The 19,222-nt window shown below is 43.7% G+C and overlaps 1 protein-coding gene across 1 annotated transcript in view; it reads right to left on the bottom strand.

The window, feature by feature from the left end:
• fbxl2 (F-box and leucine-rich repeat protein 2) overlaps window positions 1-19,222 on the bottom strand; it is a 45,371-nt gene that overhangs the window by 4,739 nt on the left and 21,410 nt on the right. Inside the window, exons 3-7 of the mRNA XM_035430938.1 lie at window positions 5,931-5,985; window positions 4,875-4,949; window positions 3,125-3,219; window positions 2,712-2,780; window positions 1,007-1,102 (exon numbers count right to left, since the gene is read on the bottom strand). Coding sequence (XP_035286829.1) covers window positions 1,007-1,102; window positions 2,712-2,780; window positions 3,125-3,219; window positions 4,875-4,949; window positions 5,931-5,985 — 390 coding nt within the window. The remainder of the gene's footprint in view (window positions 1-1,006; window positions 1,103-2,711; window positions 2,781-3,124; window positions 3,220-4,874; window positions 4,950-5,930; window positions 5,986-19,222) is intronic.

Genomic DNA, 19,222 nt, shown 5'->3' with positions numbered 1-19,222 from the left:
ACAAAAGGACAAGCACAGTTTTGTGGTTGAGTTCGTAGCCTTTAAATGAGGCCTTCTGCTTGTATTCTTTTCTTTGATCTAACATGTGACCTTGCCAAGCAGTCGACAAAGATTTACAGTAGACATGTGAAAGTCTGCTGACATTTATATATAGGGTCATCCCATGACTAACTGTATAGTGAAATAGAGGTTAAGTGTGAAAATACTCACATTTACACAGGATTTTATTCTGATTCTTATGTGATCATAATAATAATATTATATAATTATCATTATAATAAGTTGTTGGCATGAAGGGAGCGAAACTGGACAAAGCTCATGCAATAGAACTGCATGTGCTTTTGAAGATGAAAAGGTGCTGAGTAATACTATGTGACTAGCACAACCACATTCCCTGTTCCTGCTGGAGCTTTAATTCGCCCCCTGGTGGTAAGTCTGAGATCTGCACCATCCAAATGTGCTTCCACTAAAAGCAGCATTTTACAAACCATTGTCTTTGGGACAAACCAGGTACGCGTGAGTGTTTTTAAATTTTTTATTTGTTTACAGTTGCGATAGTAATAAATTAGATCTGTTCAAGCTGTAAGCTGAATACTCATTACTTCTGACATCTCTACATGAAAGCTGCGGTAAATTATGTGTGAAAGCACTGAGCTGTTGGAGATGTGCATACAGAAAAAGCAATCCTGTTAATTCGACATTTTTTGCTTAAAAAGAACATGCTGAATTCAGAGCAGCTGTCCCACTTACACCTAATTTGGTTGAACAACTAATTGCTCTCCATCAATGTGAAGTTCAATGCCTGCTCACATTACAACTGTTTTACAAGGCTGAAATGAACATGAATAACACACAGAACCACTTATAGCTTTTTGTTAAAAGCAAAAGAAAACTACTGAGCAACCCACATCAAACAGTAAAGAAAGCATTCGGATTTTGTGATGGTACCACACTGAGACACAGATTTCGATGAAATGTCTTCAGTCAAACCAGGAGGGAAGCCTACCTCAGGGCCTTCAGCGAGTGGTTTGTTATGGACACACAGGAGGTCAAATCCAGGTGTTTGAGTTTGGAGCAGAATTTGCTGAGGCTTACACATGTGCTGAAGGAGAGAGAGAGAAGGGGGAGGGAGAAGGGGAGGGTGTGAGAGACAGAGGGGTAATTTATTATTACAATTTACGATTTTTAATCTTTTCTTGATTGATTACTCAGTTGTTTTTTTTAATTTCACACAGTGTGCACCGCCAGTCTAGCTGTATACTTATCATGCAATAAAGCCAATTAAACTGAAGTGGACTGAAATGAGAAGTTGTGATTATATTACTACTGTTTTATCCATGCCATCCATATAAGCTTTGACAACACAGGTTAATAAAGCAGGAACTGGAACTGAAATGGAATGGGAGAGAATAAAAAAAGAAAGAAAGCATATGGATGGTATTTGGCAAACATGGGAGCATGAGGCTTCATGCAAATCCAAATAGGCAGAGCTATCGTGGGCTCACCAATTACAACCAATCATGATGTTTTGCTTTGGAAAGCAAGGTAGTTTAATTGGCTCAAACGAGCGAATGACAGCATGTCTGCACAGAAGTCTCAATCTCTCATCACTAGTGTGAGACACAAGCCATAATAACAATTTGACATTCGCTAGCAGTGAAACTGGTTCTCCTTCTACACCCCTGTCCATCAGTGTCCTTCATCTATTCAGTCTCTGCAAACCTCGGCACCGTCCATACACACAGCACTGACTGCTGAGAGGGCTTTACCCTCAGAAAGATGCATCTGAAAAAATCTCTCTGAAAGCACTGCCAGTTCTTATCATTCAAGGTCATTTCCATAGTTACAGACATAAAAGCGCAACCTCCTACATTTTGAACTGGTGTAATTTAAATATATATTTGCTGTCATTCTCAGTGTAACCAGGATATTAGGCCTTGACTATAGAGATGGCACAAAGAGTTTACATACTGCATGGGTTTCCTGCGATTCTCAAAGTAAACAGCACACACCTGCTCTAAGCTTTAGAACTTGTATATATAGCAGAAACTATAGAGATATGAACGGCAGAGTTACAGACTGACTGGCACATGCAGTTACGCCTTATTGTGCTCCTTAGTATCACTCAGGAAAAATGTGAACATTAAAATAGCTTTTCCCATTGATAAAAAATGGTCAAAATACTAATGAAATTAGACAGGGTTCTGCTTGCACTGGGTACATCTGTCGCTGTTTTCGTTCTGACAGGGTTAACCTTATCTAGACCCAGCACAAGAAACAGGTGTATGTTGGGAAAAAAGGAGACTGACAGTTCTACTCTTTACTCGCAAATGAAACAGGGGGAAAAGGAGGAAGAGGAGGAATGCAAATCATCACCCGAAGGTAAACAGGGTGAATGGGGAATGCACAGGAATGCAGAGGTGAATGAGAGGGAATGTAGAGAGGTGAATGAAGAGAGATGGGGTCAACAGAAGGGGATGTAGAAAGGTGAATGAAGAGGGATGGGGTGAACAGGAAAGAAATTAGAGAGGTGAATGAAGGGGGATGGGGTGAACAGGAGGGAAAGTAAAGAGGTGAATGAAGAGGGATGCAGTGAACAGCAGGGAATGTAGAGAGGTGAATGAAGGGTATGGGGTGAATGGGAGGGTGGAGATGAATGGGTAAGGATGGAAATGTGTGAAGGTGAGTATCAGTAGATGTGCTGGACTGACCTGTCAGTGATTCTTGTGCAACCATTCAGGTTAAGGTGTTCGATGTTCCTGCAGTTCTGTGCAAAAGTCCTATGGGGGGAAAAAAACAGCAAAGCGTCCCAGTCAGATTAACTGAGGCACAGTCTAATCAAACAAATACCTACACCAGAAAGGCCTGTACATCAGAGACATGCATTAATCCGCCCCACACCTCAAACTACACCATGACCGGAGGAAGACAGCAGCACAATTATCCAAGAATGGGAAAAGATGGTGGGGAGTAGCTAAAGCAGGAAGGGGTGGGGTAACAGGGAAAGGGGGCAGGGCAGCAGGAAGCAGGATGGGAGGAGGGAGGGACATGGGAAGTGTTGGTAAGAGGATCGGGCGAAGGGGACCGTAACCTAATGAACTACGCGGGCCTGAGCAGGACTCACTTCATGGAGGCGTCCCCCACACTCAGACAGCCTCTCAGGCTGAGCTGGCGCAGGAAGCCCCCACAGCGCTTAGAGATGTTCTCCACCACACGGCCCTGCGGGGAACAAACACGGAGAGAAAGAACGAAAAAGGGCAGACAGAGAGGAAAGGGAAAGAGAGAAGGATAGATAGATGAAGTCAGAAAGGAAGGAGGACAGGGAAAGAAGAGAGCTGAGTTTTGATCGGACTAAAACTAGTTAAAGGATGGCACCGGTAATTTTCGGAATTTATATTTTTTCAGTATCGCCAGAAATAGAATACCCAATGAAAAGACCAAAACCAATATTGTATCTGTCAAACTCTCAATTAATTTACCTCTCAAACAATTACTGTCCATCTAGCCAATGCTGATATGCTGGAAGTCATAGAACATGTCCAAAAACGTATTTAAACAAGTCAAAGAGACATACTGTTGTTTTGGTCAACATAATTTACCATTACAAAAAACCTGGCCTTTTACTTTTTACAGAAACAACTTTTTTTGACAACGATTGCTTTTTCGATATGTAGAAAGTAGTTCGGTAAAGCACCGAAATACTGAAAATAGTCCCCATCGGAAATGAACAATTTGTTCTGTTTTGAAGTCACTTTGGTAAAAATTTGGCCATGTTTTTTGTGGTAACGTTACATTTTCTGAAAAATAAAATATGTCTTTCTGAGTTGGATTAAATTACTTCAGCGCACAACTAAAATAAATGGCTTTCCTGGTTAAACGCAAAATGGTGTAGAAGGTACTGAGAGTTGAACAGAAACATTTTCGTTTTGGTATTTTAATAGGAAATGCTGACGATACTGAAAAAATTAAAAATAACCGGTTTATCCTTTAAGATTTTGACATCACACACAATAAAAACACTATGATTACCATTTACAAATACAAACTAACACAATTTAAAACTACACACCCATAAAATTCTTACAGTAACCTTTAAAAAAAATGACAATTGCATAATTAATTTGCCCATTTCCACACACTGAGTTCTCAGTACATTGAGGTCATTTGTTATTCAGTAGAACTTGAAATGCGGGTTCTTTCGCCCATTTGTGAAAATAGATTTCCAACTCTAATGGATGTTTCTCTCTTTATCTGCTCTTCACTGCTTCAGTTATTTGTCATTTGGGCTTGACACCTCACAAAGCCGACGAGCCAGCCTGGAAACCTCTCTTTCGATTTTCAACAGTCCAAATGTAGGGAGGCTCTTTCATTAAGAGCAAAGGGGGCATGGGAGCTAATGAGCGAGGAGCGAGACAGGGAGGGGGGAGAGAGGAGATAAGCACAGTACACATTTGTACAGTAACACATGAGCACCATCTCAGCCGGGTGCCCTGAAGGTCCTGTGGAAAGCCGGGCCGTTAGAACACACACGCTGCTGGTTTGGACTCCGGACTCCGTGACTCTGGGGGACTGGAACCTGCACATGGACCAAATGGCTCCAGAACAACAAGCTAAACATTAGGGCCCTGATTTACTAAAACCTGTGGCACGGGCAAAGCCTTTTATTACACGCTAAACCAATACCATGACCGATGATCGAACATGGTATTTGTTTTGCATCAAACTTGGTTGCTTTATCAGTCTTGTGTGTGCTAAATGGTTCTGCATGTGCTAATGGTCTTAGAACATCAGGCCCTCGTGTGATGTGTGACCTTCACAGAAGTCACGGCCCTGGTCCTGACCCTGTTTTTAACCACCGAAACTTAGCCACTCACCTCGATGTCTGTCTGGAAGTTGAACAAGTCGATTTTCTGCCAATTACTTCCATCCAGTGCGAGAACATTCCAGGCCTAGGCATCACGGAGAGAAAACACGCAGTTAGCGATTACTCACAACATATTAAACCACTGCCGGCCATTTCATTCACCAGGAAAAAACAATCATTGTTTGAGGCAGCCGGGGAGGTTCTGTGATGTCGTGGTTAATGAGCGGAGCCAGTGATTCTAAAGGTCACAGGTGCAGTTCCCAGGCGAGGCTCGTAATACTTGAGAATGGTGCTCAACGCCAGGTATTTTAGTCAATAACCAGCTGTATAACTGCATGGTGTAAAATGTGCACACAAACACACAAACACACAAACACACACACACTCACATATGTGTGTATGCACAGACATCTCTGAAGTCCCTGAGCCTGGCACAAAATACTGAATAAACACATCATCATATTTTGAGGAATATTGCTTGCGCACTAGAATTTACAAAGCAAATAAGTGCACAGTAAATCTCGATCCCACAATTCCAACTGCTTGGTATTAACTGCACATCCAGCTCGGGTGTTTGTGATCCTGGAGAGTAGTCTGAGGCAGAAATCGAAAAGCAAGACCACAGCCTCAACCCCAGGTAACCCCCCCCCCCCCCCCCCCCCCCCCGCCCCTCCGAGGCACTTGTACTGAGACAGGGGCAGAAATGGAGCACAGTGACCCACTCAATATGCTGAGCCTGCAAGCACCGCAGCCCAGCAGGGGGGTCACACACACCCCACCTCCAGGGCAAGTGCCTGGGAACTTAACACACATTTTAATGCACACACACACACACACACACACACACACACTCCAAAAATCTGCCAGGATGACAGTGTTTGGTGAATAGGCCTTTGCTGTGAATGATTAGTGAACAGGCCCGCAGTCCTACAGTGTGTGATGAATAATCCTCTTCATGTCAAAGAAACAGGAAACCTACCAGACGGCACGTTATTTAGAGGCCAGTAAATCGTGTGCTGCAGTGCCATGGAGGAGATGCAGCAGAGGACGAGGAGGTGAGCCTTACCTTCGACACCTGGGCGCACCTGCAGAGCGTGACCACATCCAGGTAGGAGAATATCCTGTGGGATATACGGCCAAAGAGAAGCATTCTGTTAGCTTCCATCCCCTGAACTTCTGCCTTTACACACATTTATACAACAGTCATTCGGTCACACATCATTTTCATTGAGTAAGATGGAAACTCCTGCGGTACAATGTGTCAAGTTCATCACTGGCTCAAACAAACTAATGAAGTGGGTTTGCTCTACACAAAACCGCGTGTCATGAATAGCTCAGCAACAGCTCTATATAGGCCCCCCTAAGAAAATGGGCACTGCACACGAAGTATGAGCAGGGCACCGGTAATGCCCCAAACCCCGACTGAATGCTCCCGACGTTAAAGCAGTGTGAATTCAGCGTGCTCAGGGTTTGGGACATCGCCAGTGCCTGAGTCCTGATGATAATAAATGAGAGCGTACAGGAGTACAGCAGTACAGCAGTACAGGAGTACAGGAGTACAGGAGTACAGCAGTACAGCAGTACAGGAGTACAGGAGTACAGCAGTACAGGAGTACAGGAGTACAGGAGTACAGCAGTACAGGAGTCCTGAGCTTGTGATTCACAGCAGATTTGCGACCTAGTTTATGATTCACTGCTGCTCCTCTGAGCATCTTCTTGCTTTACCGCCGTTTCTCGCAGGCTCACAGCCACCGCCCCCGCTGCCGATTCAGAAGAGCGCACACAAGCACGCGCTCTCCTCCCAAACGCGGAGCTGCTACCCACCGCACCGAAGGGGTACGTACCACCCAGCATGCCTTCCTGCCGGTAACCTGCCAGCAAACAAATTCACTGTCTTTTTCCCCCCCAGACACAAAGAAAATCAACTGCAGCCGGCATTAAGGAAGAACCCCAAAACGAGAACTGGAAACGCTCTCCGTTTATCTGCCTCACGTTTCTCTCTCACCCGCAAACGTTTGTTCAAAAGAACGCTGCCTGCCTGTGAAGAGATGAAAACCCGTTTTTGGGTTTTTTTTTCGGGGGACCGGGGCTCTAGCGGGTGCGAGAGGAAACGGGAGACCCGTGCAGCTGGAGGGATCTCCAGGGCGGAGGGGAGAGAAAGCCTTCCTCCCATCCTGGGAAAGAGGTGAGGACACGCTTACCCCCTCCCTGCCAGCCCACGGAAGCTCTCATAGTGCAAATAAGGAGAGAGGACACTCAAGGAGATGGGATGCCTTCCCAGGAGGCAGTGCGGTACATGAGCAAAGTGCACACACACACCGCACACCACACGCACGAGCAAACAAACAAAAAACAAACAAATACTGAAAGACAAAATCACACGCACACACACACCGCCTTCGTCTGCCTTTGTCTTTCTGTCCATCTCACAGTCTGTCAGTCTGTCTGCCTTTATTTCATGCCCTCTATATCCATGTTTTTTCTGTCTGTTGGTTTTCAGTTCAATTTTATTCAACATGGGCCTAGTACTGTGAATAGTACCAAAGGGTAGGATATTTGCTTTAGTCCAAAAACAAACATACACTTAAACCAATAAATACAACAAGACAATGTAATCACAATCAATACAGCTTACACTAACATAACAAGCAGACACTGCAGACATTACAAGTGAATCTGTCCATTTATTTGTGTATTTGTCATCAGCAAGTCACTGAGTGTCTCCCTGTATCTCAGCCCTGCCCACCCCTCTCTTTCTCTCTCTCTCATCACCTGCTGCTGTAGCATATTTCTATTTACACAACAGGAACAAAGTGTGTCTCTACAGTATAACATGTGTGTCTACTATAAATACGAGGGTGTGGACAAATTCCAGGAAAAAGGGAATTTGAACGGGGTCACACAGTCACACAGAACTGCAGGATTTACTGTTTACTGGTGAAAAATGCAATACAGAGTAATGCTAGACTGCATCTCAGTATGAGGCAGCTATGCTTCAGTATCAGGCATCATGGGCCAGATCAAAGTAAAAACGCACTTGAGACCATCATCACAACATGCAGTAAATCACTGGTCCATATTTCAAAATGGTGCACCTGCATATAGCATATATGAAATGTGAAAAAATGGTGGCTAGCCTTAATGCTTTTTTTGGAGTTCTGATGAGCAACCACAAATGTCTGGGAGGGAAATATGCAGCTAAACACAGACAAATGACCTCATGTAATTTGTGCGAGTGACCACCAAACTGTGGGAGGAGAATATGCAGTAAATATATACAAATTACCTCATGCAATTTATAAAGGCTGGTCCCAACTACAGAAAAGATAATTGCATTACCTATGGGCTCCAATGTCATGCTGTACCAAAGATATTAGATGACATTACTGGTAGCCTGGAACTACAAACTCCCCAATCCTATCCCACAGAAGCATCGGCACGCATAGCCTCGCTCGCGTCTCACTGCTAGTTCAGGCACTGTGGCAGGCCTGACCTTTTCATTGCGATGTCCTCCGTTCTGAAATTAAATTTTAATTAAATGCTAACGTAAATATTTGCAGCTGTGCTGATTTGAGTAATTACTTAAAGCAACTACCCAGCAAGATGAAAGAACTGAGTGGGCACATTCTTTCACAACGCCGGGTCCTAGCAGAGCAATTTAAGAGTGCGCCAACATTATCCACCAGCAGCTGTCTTTTCATCCATTATCGCCAATTATCAGAATCAGCGTGCAATCCATGCATAATATAACAACAACCGTGTTTCTACAATTAGCCGTAATAAAAGTCAAGAAAACTAGTGAAAGGGCATCCTAATCACACAACATGATATGTGAAATTCTGACATCTGGCCCAGGACAGAGATATTTTACACCTCACAACAGTATCAGTACTGCACAAGGGAAAACAGTTATTTAATGGGGAAGGACCGTGGTGAGATTCTTTTATGCTTATCGTAAAGTACCTGCTGTACCATAATGGTTAGGCAACTGGGATTGTAACTGAGGTTTTAGGTTTGATTCCCAGCTGTAACAGTGTTGCACCTTTGAACAATATACCTAACCTGAATTACTTCAGTATATATGAATGGATTGCATATGTAAAGCCATATAAGTTGCTCTGGAAAAGAACATATGTTAAATGGCTAAAACGTAAACAGAAGTTCAAAAAGAACAGACCGAAGTCAAGGGAAGCCTTTGTAGGGGTTGCCATGGAAAGAACGTGGGGGGAGGAAGAGAAAACTCATTTTATGAACTGCAGCAACAACTCCCCCATAATGAAAGTGCCATTTCAGTCTGATTTACCACTGCTCCCTAAACACACTTCAGCTGCCTGGTGAGCCATTACCAGACCTGTGGTAATTACATTACTCCAGTAGTGCATTTATACCGTCGCACTATGAGCCTCTGAGATGCACACACTCAGTGACCCCGGAATTAGTGCGAGGGGTGGGGGGGGAGATTTTGAACAGTGGTTGAGCCTCACGGGTTGTGTGCAGTCTGACATCTTTCTGGAAATAATGAAGACATAACATTCAGACCAAAAAAAACAGTACAGTAAAAGACCCTTCTTTTCCCCTCTCCAGAACAAGCTTCAGTCTCGCTGTCAAACAGAGAAGTGCTCTCACATCTAGCCGAGGACAGGCTGAGTCGGAGAGTGTCCTTGGGGCAGTGAGAGGAGCCCTGGGTCCCGGAGCAGTCACGGCAACAAACTTATCTGTCCTGCTCAGGAACGCTTTGGTGAATTCTCATTAGATAAGGCTCACTTTCGCTTTGTTTTTGTGGCATCTTGCGAGTGAAATTTAAAGCCTCTGACACCAACCTGCTGGCACAGCCACACTCCACTTTAGTTCTCCATAGCGTATTTCTTGTGCGACAGCTATCTTCAGCATCTCACAGTACAGGTTTGAAACCTATGTTGGCCTTAAGCCCAAAAGCCACTGCTCCTTGGAAAGCCTCTATCCCACAATGCCCTCCAGCATAAAGCATATTAGGTCAGTTGGTGGGCCAAAAGAATAAAACATGAACTGACACAATAACAGTGGTCTCTAGCCCTAATCCAGGACATGGACTGTTCTAGTAGGATTTCCACATGACATCATTCATCTTCATTGGCAAGGGCAGGGGTAGGAGGTGGATGAGGTCTCCTCCTTCTTAATTGCATATAAGGTGGTTTGATTTACTAAATGTGAAAACTTTGCACAGTATTTAGTAGTACGCTATATAGTATGACCACTTAAACAACGACTACATATGCAGCTTGTTCATGGGCACCAATTACAACAAAACATAGCACTGATTTTAATATCACATGGAAGGACTAAGTGTGGACACATTTTACATTAGTGCAATCCACTTAGTTTTGAAGACAGTGGAGCAGCTCTGCACGCCCTGCACAGCTGAGCATCCCTCAGTATCTGACAAACTGAGGCCTTGGCTAGTTCCATTTTCTGACTGAAGTTTGCTGGCTCATCACTGAAACATCCTGGGACTCGCAGACACATGTTTTGGTTAGCATGCAGCAGCAAGCCTGTCACCAGCCACATACATCATTCAATCAGCAAGGATACAATGAGCCGGCTGTACAGCCAGCCAATCAGAATGATTTCTGTCAGTCGACATTTCAGATTTTCTAATTTAAAGATCCGTTCATCTTCTATTGTCTTCACTCACTGTTCTCTACACATATGGTATATAGCATACGCACCCATTTTTTTTTACAGTCTCTGATACGCACATACTATTGAAAACTACATCTACGCACCAATAAAGATCTAACAATTTTACCATCAGATATTTTAATAAGTTTACATACATACACAGCCTATGTTATTCAAGAGGCTCTGTGCCCTAAAGGTTCATTGTATGGCCCTGAGCTTCAATCATAAAACAAACACCGCAGAGAGCTTACCTACCCCACATCTTTTTTTGTTTAAGTCAGTGGCTTTGAGCTGAACAGGTTATTATTTCAGATGAGAAGGAAAACTAAGAGGGTGACCAAGACCTGAGGTCCCCTGGTCACAGCTTTATGTCACAAACATATTTTTATACACAATTTATGCAATTAAAAAAATCATTTCTATGTAACTCACTCATTTATTTAAATTTCAAAGTTAATTAAATTCCATCTCATCAACAATTATGATATCCACCGTGGATACAGGAAATAACCATTTCTATGTTTACAAATGAGTGTCACAGCAGTACGAAAACATTCTCACGGGAGGCCGTGTGGGTGAATTAATAATCTTTCACAGTAATCCCTCCGAGTATCTGTATGCCTCCGGACTGAGTGGATAAACAAACACAGCAAGGCACACAACGTGAGAAGGCTGCAGCAATTTTCACTTTTTAAAAATTAATTTTTACCGTTTTATCATAATGGATTAAAAACAGTGGCTGTGTTGGGGCCTTACCGGTGGCTGCTCCAGCGAAGGCATTACGCCTTGGTGCAGTGACATACTCCACAGTCTGGAACTGAACCCTGACCCTGACAGCCATTTCCTACCCGCATCACACAAGAGCAACTCCTCTGGTGATACGCATACACAGCTCGGCCGAAGGACAGGTCAGTGGTGGAGTGGCTGCATGTGGCTGAGAAGATAGTGAGGGTGTCGCATGGTCTTTTCACGAAAAAAGAACGAAAAGACAATAGTATCTGAAATGACTGAAATGTAGCAGCTGAAATAATTGTGGTCTCTTGAAATATTGGTGCATGTGTGGTTTTGGTTGTGGACATTTTTTGAGAGTATATCACATAAAAATAAAGTGAAAGCATTACCCAGGAGTAACTCTACTTAATGTTGTTGCTGTGGTAACAATAATACTCTTTGGGCAAACTGGGAAAACTGAAATATCTCCATCTTATGAAATCATGACCATCCCTCATTGGTGCTGTAACAGTAACATTCTGGAGTAACTGTAGTACTACATTGCTGTATTAATGCTAAACCTCTGTCACACCAAATTATTTTCAAGGAAGGCAGGGCAAAAACAGAAAAGCCCAAAGTAATCCAGCTGCTGCTGAACAGTAAATCCTATTGATTTGCCAGCTTGGAGTGAAGGCCTAGAGAAATTCCACTGTCCTGCTTGAAAAGACAGGCTGCTACTATACTGTACACTGGACAGAACACAGGAAGTGGCTTTGCTCGAATCACTCACCAACAGATGTGGGTTGAAGATTACGAACAGTGCATCTCACTCAGGCAGTGGGATGACAGTGATTACCCAAAATGCACCGCTCACACGGGAAGTGGACTGACAACTATTACCCACAGCACATAGCTCTCACAGGAAACAGTCTAATTTAATGCAGGAGGGTGAGTATGGGTTTTTAATTAAAACGCATCACAGCCTGGTCCTCTTAAACACAGAACAAGACTCTATTGCATTGCTAGTTTTGACAGGAATATAGCACAAACAGTTACGACAGGAATAAGCAGGTAGTGAACAATAAAATAGAAACACTCATGTAAAGTTACTTGATAGGGCATTGGGTCAGTTAATGATGAAACTTGGCTGCTTTTTCCAAAGGATGAAATTTGTATTCAACTAATCTGCAGTTGCTCACTTGTTTTGCCTTTCATTTTGAATTACACATGACCACCACAATCCTAGAATATGCACCTCCACCCAATCCAGAACTTTCCCAGAGAGTTCCATCTGCATTGCAACTCATGACCCATCACCCAAGTTTAGTTGCCTTGGTCACTATGTCCCAACTACTGCTCCTCTCTCAGAGGTCTCCTGTAGCAACCATGTAAGCCATACATATAGGCAACCAGGCCTGTCCAGTGTTTTTGCTGTTGAAACCTGTTTAAGTTGGGATATTATTTGTTTAATTACTGTGTGACACCCATGTTATAGCCTCTACTGGGCCTATACTTCCCTCATTCATGCAGGTGTTGTTTTTTCTCAATACCTTGAAGTTAACATTTTCTGAATTGTAGCTTCCGGTCACAAATTGGACAGTTAAGGCCAGAGAGGTACAGGAATACGAGTAGCACTATGCAGGTGAATTGCACATAATTTTCACTGTAATGGCCACATGCAGAAAGAGCTGCCAGGTCCGACAGTTACCAACCAAGTGAGCAGATCAGTTAGCGAGTGAAACCGTGGTCAAGAGATGCCCCCACCAATCAAAACTCACATCTCAAAGGTTAAGCATGGACCGACTACAAAGGCGAAGCAGCATGATTAGAGTCCAGGAAGAGGACCGCGGGGGCAGGTACGTGACATTTGGAGGAGGAGAGCGAGGCGCGGCGTGCCGGACGTCCTGCTTGCTTCTCGCAGGAGGAGTCCCGCGCTGATGTCAGCCCTCCAGGTGGGTAATCTGCACGGTAATGAGATTAATTCCCCATTTAACGGCCTCGCGTTCCGCTCGCACGGTCACCGTAATCAAATTACCGCAAGGCTCCCCACGTTTCTCCACCGGCCGCCTCTCCTACGGCACGCTGCTGGAGGCCGAGCAAATGAACAAACAGAAACATAAAACAGACAAAGTCTCAGCGCAAGCAATTTACTCACAGCTTCTCCACTGCTTCAGCGGCTCCTAATAGTCAGGCCAGTCTGTCTGAATGAGCATTATCAGAACTGTGAAGAATGCTTACACTGAACTTTGTGCATTTCTCTGAAAGCAACACTAGTTCATTTTAATATTACAACTAGTATTTACTCCCCCACATCAGCAGGACAGTTAAATTATGATAATGAGAGTGCAACAAATAGAGGGCTTGTTAAAAAAACACAGTTCAGCCCACAAGCGCAAGTTAACTACACAAATGCCTGTGTAGTTAGCTTGCACTTGCGGGCTGAAAAAAAAAAGCTAACTACAAAAAAGCCTTCTTAAAAGGCTGAGTTATGCTTGAAAGATCATGTCCGTTTTATTGCAAAGAAGTCCTTAACTGCCCTCAAGTCCTTAAATCTCAAAATCCATACTCCTGTGCAGAAGTCAAGAATGCAATGATGTGAGGTTCTTTAGATCCACTCGGGTAACTGTCGGAGGGGAAGTGTCTTTAAATGACAAGTTGAGCACCATTGAAGCTGAAGCCGTAGATGGCTGTGAGGACACTGTCAGGAAGCCATCTCCAAGAAACAGGAGGCAGCCGACTCAGACAGGATTATAAGGAACTATGAACCTAACGAGCAAAGGGGGGGGGGGGGGGGGGGGAGTTAAGACTTCCCCACTTCTGCTCCAGGAGACAATGAATGGAGGAACCGCAGCTATCATGCTCAACCCTGGGTTTACCTGAAATTCTCTGCCGGCCCATTAAAATAAATACTACGCACTGGCCTCCAGGTGCAGAGTAAAAGACAAAAGCAGGGTGGTGGCAGCAGAGTGCTGCAATTCCCAAAGGCAAGGTAAAAAAAAATTAGGACAGGCACAATGTTTAATCATTTTCACAGCCATCGCCATGGAATAAAGGTCAAAAATTTACATCAAAACTTTTCACAACTTTTGTGAACTTTTCTTGTTCCAATAATCAAAAATAAAACCCCTCAGGTACTCCACATTTATCCCACGAAGCAACTCAACACAAAAAAGGGGACATTTTAGGGAACAAACCTAAAATTCACTGGAAAAAAAAAACATATATAACAAAAAACATCTGGAATAATTAGTATTTTGACTCGCAAAGTAAAAATGAAAAAAAAGTATAATTGCCGTGTGACAGTTGCAAATTTGCATTGTAATTCTTAATAAAGTTAGCTTAAGTGTTAACTACCAGGGCCCCCCCATCCCCACACCCCTCAAAAAAAAATACCCTAGTCACAACAGAGAGGACAAAGAAACATGGATACAGCCAGGCTGCTTCATTTCCCAGCAGTCAAAACATTCCACCGCACGCTCAGATACAGACTTTCTCTTTTGTTCCCACTGAATGATTTAGACACTTTTTTGTCCGTCATTCTGAGCATGGTGCCCACATCTCAGACAGCTAACATCACCGCAAATTTCCTTGAGTGCGTTTATCTGCAAGAACAGGGTGCACAACAGGTTTACTGTGGGCACACAGCCATCGAACCACTCTCATTCTGAAACACTATGTCATCAAACCACTCTGTTGACTCAGCCAATTCAAAACTTCGCAAACAAAAAAACCAAAAAAAAAACAAAGGAATCATCAAATTGTCAAAAAGTTGTCACAGCACTGAAAATCAGTTCCTTGCATACATCAAAATACTTACCGTACCAGGCCTTTGTTTTTGCATGTATGTAAAGCATGTGGCTTTTGCAGATTGCACAAAAATTTTGTGGTTTAAAAAAAAATTAATTTAGAATATTTTCTGGGCTGTGATTAAAACAGCCTTTCTACAGGTCCACATCAACACTGCTTGCTTGGTGTCAGAGCAGCAGAGAGCATGGCCACCAGGTAGGTCCAGGTCTGTGCTGCAATTTGAGGGGTCTGTGACTCAGCCAATGAATACCCTTTCATCACCAGTCCTCTTAAACAGGAAACGAATAGCAGGCGGAGATCGCCATTGATTGTGTCTTTGTTCCCTAATTGCACCTTACAGGCCCAATCAAGCACTGCCACCGATGATTGTATGCCAGGGAGGATAGATAGTGATGTCAGCCAGAGGCTCCAAGGTGATGAATGTGATCGCTGGGGAAACGCTGTACTGCATGTTCATTTCCAGACAGTTATCCACACAGAAATGACAAGTAGAGCAGCCCTGTTCATTTAATGGTGCAAGAACTGATTGGGGAAAGAACTGGCACTAAACTCCAAGCCCTGTGCTATTCACTGCTATGATTCTTAAATACCAGGTATGGGCTCCAGACAGAAACATCTTATTTGATAAAGTTCAATCAAATGTCTCCAAACTCAACGGATGGTGCTTCATCCTACGGCACAACAATGATCCCTAACATACTGCAAAAGCAACAAAAAAGTTTTTCAAAGCCAAAAACTATTTTTTTTGACTGGCCAAGAAACTAATATGAATCCAACTGAACATGCGTTGCAAATGCTGAAGAAAAAACTTAAGGCAACTAGCCCCCAAAACAAGCATACCCATTGCAATCATTACGTGCAAAGGATATGCAACAAAGTACTTAACATGACATTTACATAACATTAATATGTCCCAAACATTATGGTGCCCTGAAATAGGGAGGCTAAGTATAGAAAGTGATGTAATTTCTACAAGGTGAAACCAATGTGTATAAAAATACCCTTAAATAAAGCAGAGAATGTGTACTTTAACCACACATAAACAAATCTAAAATTGTGGAGTACAGAGCCAAATCAAGAAAAACAATATGCCTGTGTCCCAAAACTTACAGTCTATTTACAATTTAAATTCTGTCTGTGCAATCTAATGATCTACTACCCACAAAAACTCATCAAATTCACAGCCTGAAGCTAAAAGCTAAAGCCACAGAGAGAGGTCTTGAAATTTACATCAATTCATCCAGGCAGAACAGAAATGATCTTTATCATAGTTACGCATCTCCTGAAGGCTTTGGGCATGGTAATAAAATGAACTGTGACTACGACACCTACATGTATAAAGCAAATCTGACTATACCCTTGTTTTTAAGGGAAAAAAAGTCTGAATTTCAACTGCTGCAATAAAGCTGTCTAGTAGAGTAAGAATTCAGACTAGCAGAGGCATTATTAAGTTTACACAAATCTTTATTATCTCTCTTTGAATCTCCTCTCCTTTTACTCCGATAATCGCTCTCTCTCTCTCTGCCCCCTCCTCCATCGCTCCTGTCCTATCTCTGCCCCTCATCTCTCTGCCCAGGAAGGCCGGTCGACACCAGCCAGAACGGCGGGTAAATGAATTGCTGCCGTCTTCGTTCGCAAAATAAATTGGCTCGTTCTGTAGCGGCTGTCTCTCTGGCACGGGGCCCTCCTGGGTCCCTGTGACGGGCGGCGTGTCTGCCGGATGAGACCAGACGTTAAAGATTGGTTCTGCTACAGCTCCTCCTGGCAGCCATCACCTTGACAACCGAAGACTAATCTAGAATCAGCAGGCTTTTCCGTTGCCCGCGTACCTGTAGTGCGATTACCCTGCAAGGAAATGCTCTGCAGCTTAAGCACAGAGTGTCACAGAAGAACAACAAAATGCTGCCGCTCATGTTGTGAAGCAATGCATGAGATCAGGCGGAAGTGCAACATTATTTTGAGAACAGGTGAGTCACATGTGTAAAACTGCTACTGAATGGTTGAGCTAGACACTTAGCTGGGCTAGACTGTTACTGTGCATAACCATCTGTCAAGAAAATGAATGAAGAGCATCCAAGAGCATGTGGATGTAATCCTGACAGCCACCCAATTAATTTAACTTACATTCTACCTCAAGACTTAGCTTAACCTCCTGGTCTGGAGATTCCTCAATGCTCAGCTAATTATTTGCAATTATTACCATTTCTAGCACTGTTGTTGATTAGCCTTACTTCTTATGCATTTATTCATTGATCTGCAGCAATGGCATAATTTTAATTATGACATACGTAGAGCCTGATATTTTTTGACTTTGGAGAATCTTAAAACTGTAACATTCCAAACTGCAGCCATGGTTACGGGCGGGTGTTGCAGGGGCTGCTGGGTAAAAGCCGTTGTGTGGCGGCCAGGCAGCGGTAGTCAGCTGGATTCTCTTTAGCTGACGCTGCAGAACGTGCGCTGCTGTGGGCATCAATCTGTCAGTGACACACCTCTGAGCCAACACAGGAAAGGGTCCAAAAAGTTAAACGCAACACGCCGTTTTAACGTCCTCCCCTGATGCTCAGTCGGGTCCCGTCATAAGAGTGACTGATAGATCTGCTCGAGCTCCTGTCCCAGGACAGTGATAGGGCTGTTCCCCCCCCCACACACACACACACTCCCCCCCCACAGCAGTACTGCTCAAACCTTTTTCCACCAGAGGGCCATTATTAAAAAATCTTACATTCTGATATTTCATTTCAACATCAAACTCCACCAAAGTTCCTTTGAAATTGAAGCAAGCAAATCACTAGGTCACAACAGAACCGTTTACTGTTATTTTCGCAACAAAAAGCTTTGAGCTGACACCACAACACAAACATACAGACTAGCCGCAGCAGACACATTCAAAACACACATTCAAACCGCAAACACCAGCATACACAGATACACACACACACAAAGGTAAATGCTAAACAAACACATATATAATCTTATACACACTTCTTCTTATTACCCAACACAGCAGATACAACAGCTTTGTGTGACTCTGTAGCAGGCAGTGACAGTGTTCAGCTGCGTTGCTGTATCCACTTATTGCCTTAGTGAACAGCAGCAATCGGCTGCACCAGAAAGAGCCTGGAACATTCCAGAATTCCCAAACAACATCACTTATTTATAGAACTGAAATCTTCACGCTTTTAAGAATAAATCCTCTGTGTTCTCCAGATAGCCTGGAGCTACCTTCCTGCATCATATCCAAGCCAAGAGAACCGAGAAAAACAGCTTCAGACAGATTTTCTATTTAAGGCAAATCAATATTCAACCAATTTAACAAAAATAAAAAAACGCAAAAACTGTCCTCGTATGAACTCAAACACAGTACTTTGTTTCAATATTGCAGTTTGCTGCCCCTTGATGAGGTCACGGGGTGAAAGTCAAAAGGTCAAAGGGCAGCTTATCAGAATCAGGGACCGTAGGCACGGAAGAGGCACGGAGCCACATGAGCCAACCAGCAGTCAGAGCCAGAAGCAGACATTCCTCACGGCTGTCTGTGGGGAGGCTGACTCGGCTCTTATTTAATGGATAGCCCTCCAACTCCCTGCTCTGCTGGAGAGAGCGAGAACAGAGGGAGGGAGGAGAGACAGACAGAGAGAATGAGAGAGAGAGACAGAGCGAGAGCGCACGAGAGAGCTAGAGACAGAGAGCAAGATGCAAAGAGAGAGAGAGATGGTTTTCTACTGCTACATGTGAGGTACTTGCCTCAGACAAGACCATGGGAATAGATCTTAGGGATTATGTGGATTAGTCTCCTTGACAGTCAACACAAACCCAGGGAAATGCGCATGTGTGACCGCTTGACACTGCGTCTGCTGTAATTCTGCTTAACTCACATTTTCACATTAAAATTCTGGAAACAAGGAGGCAGTGGGAAAAAAGGTGTTTTCCTGTGGGTATTTGTGGTGTGTGCATATTACATTTGCATTTGCAGGCATGTGTGCGTGCATGTGAGTGTGCGTGCGTGTGTTTGTGTTTGCGTGCGTGTGCTTGTGTTTGTGTGTGTATGTGTACATGTGTCAGTGTGCTTGAGTTCGTGTACGGGAGCGTGTTTGTGTATGTGTGCATGTGCATGCTTGTGCGTGTGTGTGTGTGTGTGTGTGTGTGTGTGTGTGGGTCACCCTGGCTTGGCTCTGGCTGGCTGCT

Source organism: Anguilla anguilla, chromosome 8 (assembly GCF_013347855.1).
Source record: "Anguilla anguilla isolate fAngAng1 chromosome 8, fAngAng1.pri, whole genome shotgun sequence".
Lineage (NCBI taxonomy): Eukaryota > Metazoa > Chordata > Actinopteri > Anguilliformes > Anguillidae > Anguilla > Anguilla anguilla.
Note: the sequence above shows the minus strand (reverse complement) of the source record. Positions and strands in the feature narration are given on the sequence as shown.